Source organism: Nannospalax galili, unplaced genomic scaffold (assembly GCF_000622305.1).
Source record: "Nannospalax galili isolate Female #2095 unplaced genomic scaffold, S.galili_v1.0 scaffold253, whole genome shotgun sequence".
In the NCBI taxonomy this organism is placed as follows: Eukaryota; Metazoa; Chordata; class Mammalia; order Rodentia; family Spalacidae; genus Nannospalax; species Nannospalax galili.
The window spans coordinates 1,592,521-1,605,416 of record NW_008335287.1 but is presented as its reverse complement, the minus strand read 5'-3'; the positions used below and the strand labels follow the sequence as shown (position 1 = coordinate 1,605,416).

The 12,896-nt window shown below is 38.4% G+C and overlaps 1 protein-coding gene across 2 annotated transcripts in view; it reads right to left on the bottom strand.

The window, feature by feature from the left end:
• Nucleotides 1-12,896, bottom strand: part of Sos2 (SOS Ras/Rho guanine nucleotide exchange factor 2) — a 74,802-nt gene that overhangs the window by 61,554 nt on the left and 352 nt on the right. For both annotated transcript variants that reach the window (XM_008829854.3, XM_029561981.1), the window contains exons 2-4: nucleotides 11,247-11,378; nucleotides 9,097-9,261; nucleotides 3,095-3,301 (exon numbers count right to left, since the gene is read on the bottom strand). In XM_008829854.3, coding sequence (XP_008828076.1) covers nucleotides 3,095-3,301; nucleotides 9,097-9,261; nucleotides 11,247-11,378 — 504 coding nt within the window. The remainder of the gene's footprint in view (nucleotides 1-3,094; nucleotides 3,302-9,096; nucleotides 9,262-11,246; nucleotides 11,379-12,896) is intronic.

Sequence of the window (12,896 nt, the reverse complement as noted above, 5' to 3'; positions counted from 1 at the left end):
CTTAAAAAATTATATTGGCCCCTTTAATCTTTGGTTACACTTTCCTTTTGGGTGTTTAAGGCCATACAGTTGGTCCAGATAAACCAATTTATTTTTACTCTTAAGGCCATTTGAGGATCTGTTCCTCAGGGGTTACATGGGCTTGGGAGGAGCCCCTGGCTCCTTCTATATGAAGATAAGTCAAAGGTCCTGCTCGACCATGGCTGGCTTTGCTCAACCATGGCTGGCTTCGCTTGGAAGCATGGAGGAAATGTTTCCTCTGTGTTGACCCTCCTCTTTGTAGACTGGACACTGGTTCAAGACCATTTGATGGATTCTCCATGGCCTCCTTGATCAAGAGGACAGGTGACTCACTACAGTTACAGGACATTTTGGGAGATGCTCATAGTCCCCTGGAACTTAGTTGACCTAGGAGAGTAAGGAGCAAAAACTGTCCTTTAGGTCCTTCTGACCAAATTATTATAGGCCTCAAAGTATGGCTGTTAAACATCCAAGAAGGTTAGTTCCACAGTCTGGTACTTTTAACTCATAAGTTACAGTCCAGTCTACGAAGAAAGTTATACTAGATACAAAGATGGAGGAAAAAGGAATTATTTCCTTCTGACTTTCTCTACAATACAAATTGTCTATCAAATCTGTATTAATCCAGTGAAAAGAGACAAATTAACTCCTTAGGAGTAAAAACTGATGGGATACTCAGACGCAAAGAATGCAACATTAACTAGCAGTGTTTTATTCTTTTCTTTTTGAGATAGGGTCTAACTGTAGCCGCAGCTGGCCTGGAACTTGCTATGTAAACCAGGATGGCCATAACTCACAGAGATCTGCTTGCCTCTGCCTCTCAAGTGCTGCTATTAAGGGTGTGTGCCACCACGCTGAACTATTTTTTTTTAATATACATAGATTTTAAATTATCACTTCTAGGCCTTTTGGCTAAGATCAAGTGTAGATTTTAAATTATTAGTATGGCTTTCTTAAAAAATAACAAAAACATGATTACACTGAAAGACTTTGAATAGGGTGGAGAATTTGAGTGAATGGCACACTAAAATTACAGCAACAGTGACCAATTTCACATTATTGTTGAAGCTTGGTAGTACAGTTTTGTCAGTAAACAATATTCAAAAATTATTTACTTTTACTCAATATCAGAGACAAAGTCCATTTATAATGTAGTAGAAAAGTACTCGAACTCAGGGGCTGGAGGGATAGCTGAGCAGGTAAGAGCACTGACTATTCCTCCAGAAGACCCAAGTTCAGTTCCCCAACATGGTCATGGCAGTGAACAACTATCTGTAACTCCAGTTCCAGGGGATCTGATGCCCTCTTCTAGCTGCAGGCATTGCACAACACAGGTACACTTACATACATGCAAGCAAAACACTCATACACATAAAATTAATTAAATTAAAAGATTTCAAGTTGCAGTGCTATAATTAATTTAACTAAGTCTTAACTATTTTATATCAGAAAAGTGGAAGTGGGAGTATCTTCCATATACATCTCATAACATTTATAAGGGTCAAATAAAATTAAACTTTTTTTTTTTTTTTTTTTGCGACAGGTGTTCTCTATATATAGCCCCAGCTGGGCTAGAATGCCTAGGCTGGCCTTGATCTCAGAGCTATGCCTGCTGAGATTAAAGGCGCGTGCCACCATGCCCAGCATACACATTTTTTTTTTTTTTTGGTCTTTTTTGAGACAGGGTCTCCCTGTAGGCCCAGCTGGCCTGTAACTCTCTATGTAGACCAGGATGGCCTTGAACTCAGAGATTCGCCTGCCTCTGCCTCCCAAGTGCTGGGATTAAGGGTGTGCGCCACCACGCCCGGCCCAGCATATATACTTTTAAGAACAAAATCCTGACTCTTTGCTATAAACTATCCAGTAGAAGATGGCAACATTATTAAACTAAACATGTACACGAAACAAAAAAATGAAGATCAATTAAAACACTCTGAATTATCACCTGAATTCATTCTTTTGGAAAAGAATAAAAATCTCAGTTAGTTCTGAAGCACTCAGCTAGCTGTAACTGAGCATCACTCCTATGTGTTAAGATGTTCTGGTTAGGAGCTTAGGAGGAATAAGATAAATAAGCTCAAGACCAAATGTTTTTACAATGTGGGTCAAATGTAACAGAGAAAAATATATCACTGGTAAAGGAAGGAAAGAGAAACTTTTTTTTTTAAAGACAGTGCTTGTGTAGCTGGATTTCTGACATCTGAACTGGTTTTCTTTTCTTCTTTTTTTTTCTTGTCTATTTTGAGATGGTATCTACTATATAGTCCAGGTGGGCCTGGAACTCCCAATCCTCCTACCTCAGTTTCCTGAATGCTGGGACTACAGGTATCCTGAGAGAACTGACTTTAGAAGCTACAGAGATAAGACGGCCAGTCTCTCTGAACACCCAGGCTACTCGTCCCTTCCCCCCTGCCTTCAGACACAGGAGCTCCACTTTTGCTTCTTCACTTGAAATTGTTTTAAAATTCCTACAGTTAGCAGAACATGGTGGCACACGCCTCTAATCCCAGAACTTAGAGGCAGAGGCAGGCAGATTTCTCTGTGTTCAAGGCCAGCCAGGGCTATATACTGGGACCCTGTCTCAAAATAAGAAAGAAAATCTCACCCTTAAACCTTTAAGCTGCCGGGTGTGGTGGCACGCGCCTGTAGTCCCAGCACGTGGGAGGGGGGAGGCAAGTGGATCTCTATGAGTTCAAGGCCAGCCTGGTCTACATGTGAGTTCCTAGACAGCTGGGGCTACAAGGAGACCCTGTCTCAAAAAGACAAAAAAAAAAAAAATGGGTTTCCTTTTCCACATTATACATCTTTCCACCATTCCAAATGACTAATTTCATTAACTCTAACTAAATTTCAATTATTGTACAGCAGAAAAAGCTGTAATTCCAATGGAAATCCTTCCCTTGAATTTTGTCATTGCACTTGTATGTATACAATTCAGAGTTTTTAAAACTCACCAATGTGCAAAAGAACATTTTTACATACTAGTAAAGTTTAAATAATATACTCTTTATGATTTTTAACCTGCTGCTTATTTGGGGAATGTACATAAAATTTCAAACCCAAAAATACTTACAGAAGGCTTAAACAACTTTCTGTCAGAAAGAAAGGCTTCTCGAAATACTTTTATGATCATATTTAGTTCCCGAAGATACTGTCTTTCTTCTGCAATTTCGGTTCTGACAAGATCATAGTAGTTTAATTCACCCGAAGAACTAGGCTCATCTTCACAGAGAGAAACCAAACCTATATCATCATCCTGATCAAACATGTCCATCAAAACCTGAAAAATATACATCAGAAATATATAGTTAGCATTCCTTCCTTTTATAAAAGTGTCTCATAGTACTTGTGATTAAAATATTACTGGTCAGTAAGAACTGTATGAACACTGACAAAGTTACATTAGGAAATTTAGAAAAAAGTATTGTTTTTCTTAGTGACCATTTTATTAATCTCAGTAGTTTCTGATGTGTCAAAATACCTTGGAATAGCCCAATGCTGCTTTTAGTTTTTACTTATTTAAAACTTTTATTATTTTTATTTTATGTATATGAATGTTTTGCCGGCATGTATGTAGTGTAAAATGTGCAGGCAGTGTCCAAGAAGGCCAGAAGAGGGTATTGGAGTCCATGACTGGAGTTAAGGACCAGTTGTTAGCTACCATGTAGGTGCTGGGAACTGAACCAGGGTCCTCTGGAAGAGCAGCCTGTGCTCTTAACTGCTTAGCCATTTCTCCAGCCCCTGCTTTTTCTTTTTTTTTTTTTTAAAAAAAAAAAAAGGTTTTTCAAGTTCTTTGCCATATAAAATAGATCCCTAGAAATCAGTTTCCAAAATTTTTTTAATATTTTATTTTATTAAGTAAATTTATGTTTATGTGTGTATTGCCTGCATGTAGGTAAGTGCACCCATGTTGTGCAATGCCTGTGGAGGACAGAAGAGCTGTCAGATCCCCTGGAACTGGAGTTATAGACAGTTGTTAGCTGCCATGTGGATGCTGGGATTCAAACCCGGGTCTTCTGCAAGAACAACCAGTGTTCTTAACCGCTGAGCCATCTTTCCAGCCCCCAAAATATTTACTGAACAGATGGTATGTGATCTTGAAACGGTGACCACTAGAAATCAGTTTAAGATTTACAAAGATCATACCATGTCAAACAATCCCATTAATTCACTCACATAACTAGACTTGGAAATACACTCATCTGGAGTTTTAGCTAAGCACAAGACGGTCTCTTGTGACAAACAGGTGACTATGAAAAGGAAGTCTGAAACAAGTATGAACAAACTATAGTACACATGCCAAATCCTGCCCACTGTTTTCACGAAGCTTTACTGGAATACCGCCCATGCTCATTTATTTAAGGCTTTTTTTGTGCTGCCAGGGCAAAAATGAGTAGTTGCCAGAGAGACTACAATACTTATCCATCTGGCTTTTATTTCAGGCAGGAGCGGAATTAGAGGGTTGCTGTTGCTTGATCATTCCGAATCAGGGTCTTACTATATAACCTGAATTAACCTACAATTCACTATGGACACCAGGCTGGCTTCAAACATGCAGCAATTCTGCCTCTGCCTCCTGAGTGTTGAAATTATATGTGTGTCCCACAAGTATATACCACCATACCCAGTGTTCATTGGCTCTTTATATATTAAGTTTGTTGACTCTGTGTTAGAGGTGAAGCAGTAGCTAACTGAAAGATCATAATGAAGAAAAGTGGTAACTTTCAAATCTAGAAGGATGTCCTTAATATGTTTAAAATCTCATTTCTTATATTGCTTTCTAGAAATACTTTAAGTAATTTCAACTAAAATAATGTTTTTCAAATTTGTATACACTACACCAAAAGCTGGATAGGATATCTAAAAGCTGAATATCAGAATTAGATTTATAAAACATCTTGATATACTAGGATACAGCTTCAAAAACAATATGAAATTATCTAGAGCTTAGCGTTCAAACTTGCATTTAAAAAAAAAATCCACAGCTCAAGTTGAAGAAATCAAAGAAATAATAATACCTCATTTGTAAAAGTCCTAAAGGGTTAAGAACTCTCTGCATACACAGGATTTGGATAATGGAGCTGGAACGGACCTGGAAGCTACTTCCCCTGAAGGCTAGCTCTCATAGATTTGGAGAGCACTATACAAGCTGCTAAGGTAGAACATCGATTGATGGTCTAACCCTAACTTCAAGGCCTAATAACCACATCAGTGATCAGCACAGAAAATGACACTGGTGCAGTAGTGGAACTTTAATCTTGGGGGTAATTAACAGCTACTTAATTGGACTTAAAGCCCACTCAATGGGAGGAAACTCATGTGTGATACTGTAAATATAGCCAAATACAAATAGCTAGAGATGTCATAGATGTTAGAGAAGCCCCCAAGGCTGTCACATCCCTAGACAAATGTAATTTCTTATGTGCAAAATATGAATCCTTATATTTACAGTCAAGGATCATAGTCACCACTCAAAGAAGCTAGAAAGCTTCTTTTGTACCAGACGGAGACTATTACAGAGTTCTATAACTGGTCACACAGAGACGTTGTCTGTGAATTACCCAAGCCTAAGTGGCACATCTACAATGCAACCTCTACCTAAGGTTCATGAACATAGAACAAGGGGTAAAGAAGACAATAATGCATCTCTCAATTCTCATCAATGAAGCTCCCTCATGCAATAGAGGGCCAGGAACACAAAATGTCACAAATGGCCAAAGAGTGGAGAGTAAGAGTCTGCAAAGTGTGGGCCCTTGGACAGGACTCCTATATTAAACTCCACCCATCCTGGGCTCAGGGACCATTGCTGAAGAGGGGGCAGAAAGACTATAAGAGCCAGAGAGGAGGTACATGACCATATGGAAATAGAGGCCTACGTGCTCCTGGGACCTTGCTCACATGAACCTAGAGCAAAGGTGTCAGCATGCACAAGACCTGCACAAACTCAAGCAGACAAAACCCCAGCTGTAGAAATGGGCAGCAGGCCCAATCTTAGTTGAAGAACTATTGGGTAGCTGATTACTGCTGGGTAAGGAAGCACTGATCTTTTCTTTTTTTTTTTTAATGTTTTTATTTATTATTTTTATTTTTATGTGTATGTGTGTGTATTGCCTGCATGTAGGTAAGTGCACCCGTGTCGTGCGATGGCCATGGAAGACAGAAGAGGCTGTCGGATCGCCTGGGACTGGAGTTACAGACAGTTGTTAGCTGCCATGCGGGTGCTGGGATTCAAACCCGGGTCTTCTGCAAGAACAGTGTTTTTAACCGCTGAGCCATCTCTCCAGCTCCAGAGCTGATCTTCCTTGAACATGCCTTTAATCCCAGTAGTTGGGAGGCAAAGGCAGGTGCATCTCTTTGAGTTCAAGGTAGCCTGATGGATATAGTGAGTTCCAGGGATACCCTGTCTAGGAACATTTTCACAAGAAATCAATTCACCAGTGCCCAGAATTTCTGAAATTGTTTGCTTTGAATTTAATTTTTTTTGCCTTCAAAGAACTACAGAAAAGGTAAACCTCAAATATGTATGTTATAAAGTCTGTCCTTCAGTTTTTCTTAAAAATTATTTTATTTATTTTATGCATATGAGTAAATTGCCGGCATGTATGTAGTACACCCATGTCATGCAATGCCCAGGGAAGTCAGAAGAGGGCAATGGATCCCCTGGAACTGTAGTTATGAACAGTTGTTAGCTGCCATGTAGGTGCTAGGAATCGAACCCAAGTCCTCTGCAAGAGCAACCAGTGCTCTTAACTGCTGAGCCATCACTCCAGCCCTCACAGTTTCTTGAACAGTCTATTGAGGACCACTGAAAGAAGAGGATAGACAAGGCAAATAAAGTAGGTAAGCGCCCTGTAAGATGGAGGTGACAAGTTATAGGAGCTCTGGGAGATGGCTCAGCAGTGAAGAGTGCTTACGGTTCTTGCAGAGGACCTGGATTCAGTTCCTGTAAACACACTGGGAGACTCACAACTCCAGTTCCAGGGGATCTGATGCTCTCTGGCCTCCACAGGAAGCTACAAATAGGAAAAGGGAAGACTAAATTGAATCTTGTAGATTGGATAGGAGCGATAAGTAAAAGGGTGTGTGTTCAACAGCAATGAGCTCCTCTACTGCTCAGAGTATTCAAAATGTTTTTAGACAAACAACGCTAAGCACCATAATGAACAAGTTGAACCTGGAATGTCTACTGTCAAAATATAGATCTCCAGCAGGGCATGGTGGTCCCTACCTTTAATCTAGCACTAGGGAGGCAGAGGCAGGTGGATCTCCGAGTTTTAGGCCAGCCTGCTCTAAATAGCAAGTCCCAGGTCAGTCTGGGCTGCAGAGAGACCCTGTCTCAAAAAACAAAACAAAACAAAATAGACAAGGAAAAAAAAGGGGCTCCACAAAGAAAAATACCACATATTTAAAATATTCAAATTCACAGAAGTAGAGAAAGAAGGGTGGTGACCAGAGATGGGAGAGAAATGAGAGATGAGGACCAGTGGGTACACAAAGGGAAAGGAGAGAAGAAAATGAGAAGAATCAATTTCTTCCCTCAAGTAATAACTTATAAACAAGAAAGATGGGTCTGTAAGCAAGAAAAATAAATTATCAGAGAATAGTAGCAAATTTGGTACTGGTCTTTTTTCTCTGCCTATATTCTACTAAATTAACTTGTGATAGTAAAGCATGTTCTTCAAAATTTCTTAAATTTACAAATACAATGAACTCTGTATATTATCTTTGTAAAAATACAAAACTCAGGTGTGTATGATGGCCCATGCCTAAAATTCCAGCCCCAGGGAAGCTAAGGCAGGAGTAACTGAAGTTTGCTGCTAGCCTAGGTCACATAGCAAATTCAAGGCTGGTCTGATTACACAGTAATACCATGTCAGAAAAAAAAGCAATGAAGAAAAATAAATCAATTGATTTTAACTATTTTTCTTAAGCTCATTTGAGGTTTTTAAACTTATTTGTTTTGGGCGGTCCTTTCCCTGTATGCAAAAGGCTTTTTTTTTAAATTTTTTTTAATTTTTGGTTTTTTTGAAACAAGATTTCCCCATAGACCTAGCTGGCCTGGAACTCACTATGTAGACCAGGCTTGCCTTGAACTCACAGAGATCCATCTGCCTCAGCCTCCCAAGTGCTGGGACTACAGGCATGTGCTACCATGCCTGGTGTAAAAGCCTTTTGGTTGGAAGAAAAGAACCCTTCTCTCGCCTGCCATAGATGTTAAACCCTAGAAATAAACTTTGTAAACCTAGCATTCTTCTGTCTTCCAATATCAGGAATTATAAAATTTACTAATATAACCATGTACTACTACAAAAAAATTGAAACCTGATATGGTGGTGCATGCTGATATCCCAGCACTGAGAGGCAGAGTCTTGCGGATCATGGTTTGAGGCTAGGCTGAGCTAGTCTTCAAACCAAACGGAGCAGGTGAGATGACTGAGTAGATAAAGGTACTTGCCTGACGACCTGACATCAATCCCTAAGACCCATACGGTAGAAGGAGGGAACTGACTCCTGTAAATTGCCCTCTACTTCTTTGCGCGTGCGCGCTCATGCTCACGCTCACACACACACACACAGAAAATGCAAAAATTCCTATTCTTAAAAAAATGTTAAATGAGCTGGGTGTGGTGGCCTTTAATCCCAGCACTCAGGAAGCAGAGGCAAGCTGATCTATGTGAGTTCAAGGCCAGCCAGGTCTACATATTGAGTTCTAGGTCAGCTGGGCCTACAGGGAGACCCTGTCTCAAAAAGAAAAAAAACTATATATACATATATATATGTATATGTATATATATTAAATGTAAAAACAAGTTCCCGTTGTCAGAAAAAAACAAACAAAATACACACACATACAAGAACAAATAACCAAAGACTCCCAATAAAATACATAAAGACTGAAGGTTAATAGCTCAGTGGCAAAGCACTTACTTGGCATATGCAAAGCCCTGGGTTCAGTCCCTAGCACCACAAAAGGAATGAATTAACTTAATTAAAATTAAATAAAATTTGAAAGACTAAGGTAGAAATTACATGTTCTATTATTCAAGCTAAGTTTAAATAGCTTTTAAGACTTACCTTATCAGCACACATGGACACTTTAATGTCTTGCTGAGATATTTCATAATGTCGGATATTAAAAACATAATTACCAGCCAATTTCAAAATATCTGCTGAGATATACTCCAATACAGCCACAATGTAGAGAGCCACATGGTAGTCCACTTTATACCCCAAGACTTCCTGTTGAGAAAATAAATACTTCAATTCCAAAACAGTAGTACTGTCAAGTGTTAGTTAAATACTTAAAAACTCCTATTTAAGAGTTGGGGGGGTAGCACAGTGGTCAAGTGCTTGTCTAGCACAAGCAAATCCCTAGGTTTAATCTCCAGCACTAAAAGAAAAAAAAAAATTCCTATCTAACATTTCAGCTTATAAATAACCTTTTTTTTTTTTTTTTTTTTTTCCGGTCTTTTTGAGACAGGGTCTCCCTGTAGCCCCAGCTATCCTGGAACTCACTATATAGACCACTTGAACAATCATAGAGATCTGTCAGCCTCTGCCTCCTGAGTGCTGGGATTAAAGGCGTGTGCCACCACACCTGGCTATAAATAACTTTTCAAAAACCAAATGTCAGCCAGGCATGGTGGCACATGGCTTTAATCCCAGCACTTGGGAAGCAGAGGCAGGCAGATCTCTATGATTTCAAGGCCAGTCTGGTCTACATAGCAAGTTCCAGGCCAGCTGGGGCTATAAAGACAAAAAAAACCCCCAAATATCTCAGTACATTGGTACCAGAGAATATAAAAAATAGTCTTTGATCCTTGGATTACTGGTCTAAAAAAAAAAAAATCTAACCTAACAAATTCACAATTTTATCAATTGTTGATTCTAAAAAAAGAAATCTTGGGCTAAACTTTATTCAAAGCTTCTTTTTAAAATATTTTATTATTTATTATTTTTATTTTATGTGTGTGAGTGCTGCCTGCATGTGTGTAAGTGCATCAACATGTGTACAATGCCTGTGGAGGCCAGAAGAGGGTGTCAGATCTCCTGGAACTGGAGTTATAGATGATTGTTAGCTGCCAAGTGGATGCTGGGAATCAAACAGGTCCTTTGGAAGAACAGCAAGTGTTCTTAACCACTGAGCCCTCTCTCTAGTCCCATACTAAAAGCTTCTTAAAACCCATTTGACAAATACTTTTCAAGGATCTTGCTTTATAATCAGTACCTCTCAATTACGACAGTTTCTTTTTGAAGGAGAGTGTGTATATGTGTGTGTTTCAGGAGGCAGGGACTGGGTATTCTTGAAATTTGTACCAAATGGTCTTCAAATTCATGTATACCAAGCATATGCTATAGATTAAATACTCTCTAATCTCCTCTTTCGAGGTATATAAAGATATCTACGATATATATATATATACACACACACATACATATATATATAAAAAACAGATTAATTTTAAAACGGTTCTTAACTCACAGTTCTTATTGTGTAAGAACTGATCATAGGTAGTAGTCATTGGAAGATACCACAAAACACCACAATGAAGTACTACCATTATTAACTACTTTTAAATTGTGTGTGTACATATGTGTGTATGTGCAGATGTGTGAGTATAGGTATATAAGTACTATGGTGCATGTGTGAAATTCACAGACAACTTTGGGAGTTGGTTTTCTCCTTCCACCATGGATTCCAAAGATCAAACTCAGATTGTCAGGTTTGTACAGGAAGCATTTTCACCTGCTAAGTTGTCTGGTTGGCCCATCACTATTAACTTTAGATATTATTTGAAAGGCAATCTGATTTTATAACAATACATTTACTTTTTTTTTTTTTTTGGGCTTTCTGAGACAGTCTCCCTGTAGCCCCAGCTGGCCTAGAACTCACTATGTAGACCAGGCTGGCCTTGAACTCGCAGAGATCTGCCTGCTTCTGCCTCCTGAGTGCTGAGATCAAAGGTGTATGCGACCACACCCAACAGTATATTTACTTTTATTTTTTCCTTTTCTTTGGGGAGAGTAACATGCTGGGTGTTGAAGCCAGGGCCTCACTCATGCAAAGCACACCACTGTTCTAAACCTCATTCCCTATTTTTATTTCAAATTATCATGCACATAATACAGGTGTGTACAAGCCATTAATACTATATATACACATCAATAATATATAAAGTATTATTTGTTATGAAGAACTTCCCCAAAATCTAATCTTTTATTACCTTCAAGGAAGGATGGATTTTGTCCACAGGTAGTAAAAGAGGATTCCTTCGTTTTCGTTTTTCTATGGCAGACTGTGCATCAGCAATAGCCCATTTATCAATTGGATGAGGAAAGGTCTTTTGAACTCGTTCCTGTTCAGATCACAGCAGGATCATTGCAGTATTAACAGAAGTGTTTATAAATATAAAATTCAACTTGATCATTCTCTTCAATGCAAGCAGGTAATAGTGATACAATGTATGCTGATTCCAGGAATAAAATAATTTTTTAGTTTAAAGGAAAATGTCACCAATCATGGTGGCACACACCTATAGTTCCAACAGTGGGAAGGTAGAAGCAGGAAGATCGTGAGTCCTCAGTCAGTCTGGACTACATGGTGAGATCTTATCTCAAAAAACAAGAACAAAAAAAACCCAAAAGGTCAGCAGGATAATTAAGATTTTGTCATATAATTTTGTCACATGAATTAAAAAAAAAGTTTATAATCCCAGCACTAGAAAGGGTAGCTCAATAGAGTGCTTATGTACCGTGTACAAGGACCAAGTTGCTTCCTAGCAGTTTACAAGAAAAAAGGATGAACTAGGAAAAGGTACAATACATAGGAGATAGATACATATCTCCTAATTTTATATATATATATATATAACATGAAATAGTGTATCAATGATTTTAAATTAGGTTTCTAAAATTATCATTTACTGAGTAAAAGTTAACTCACATTAATAAGTAGTAGATAGCCACTCTCCTTTTGCTAATTCTAGAGCTTTAAATATAGAAGAATTTAAAAGAACAAATATCATAAACCTCTTAGAAGATGGTGGGTACTCAGAATGGTTATGGAAATACAGATCTCAGAAGCCAAGACTCTTGGTTCACTTCATCTAAATTGAACCAGTGGTTGACATGAATTAGGAAAACTAGACATCACAGTCATAAACACGCACTTTTATCCTCCAGGGTTAAATATCTAAGAGTACAACTACTGGGTCACATGTTAGACGTACAAGTAACTTTGGTAGAACTTCCAAAACCACTTTGTGAAGTTGCTAACCACCTTACAGAGCCACTTGCAGTGTGTAGTTCTAGTTGTTCTATATTATTGCCAGTATGAGGTATAATCAGTCTTCAAGTTTTCACTTTTTGTGGATGTGAAAGAACCTCATTATAATTTTAATTTCTATTTCCCACATGGCTTCTGAGCTTCAGAGCTTCAGCAACTTTTCATGTGTTCATGGGCAATCTGAGTATCTTCTATAACATCTGTATGAAGTTTCTATTCAAGACTGTTGCAAATTTTGGGGAGGAAGGTGTCTTTTTTGTGCTAATTTATAAGAGGTCTTAACATATTCTACATACAAATACTTTGTCAATAATACTACTTGCAAAAATGTCCCCCTAGTCTGTAACTTACATCATTTTGTTTTTCTTTTTAGTGGCAAGGTATGCTATATAAGTTCAGGTTAGCCTTGAACTTGAGCTCCTCCTATCTCAGGCTTCTGGGTACTGAGTATATAGGCATGATTAATACCTTTTCATTTTCTTAATTTTAACCATTAATAGTTACTATATTTTAAGTCCTCTCAAAAAGTATTTGCTTAATTCCTATGATATTCTTCAGCAGTTTCTTTTAAAAACCTTTATAATTTCAG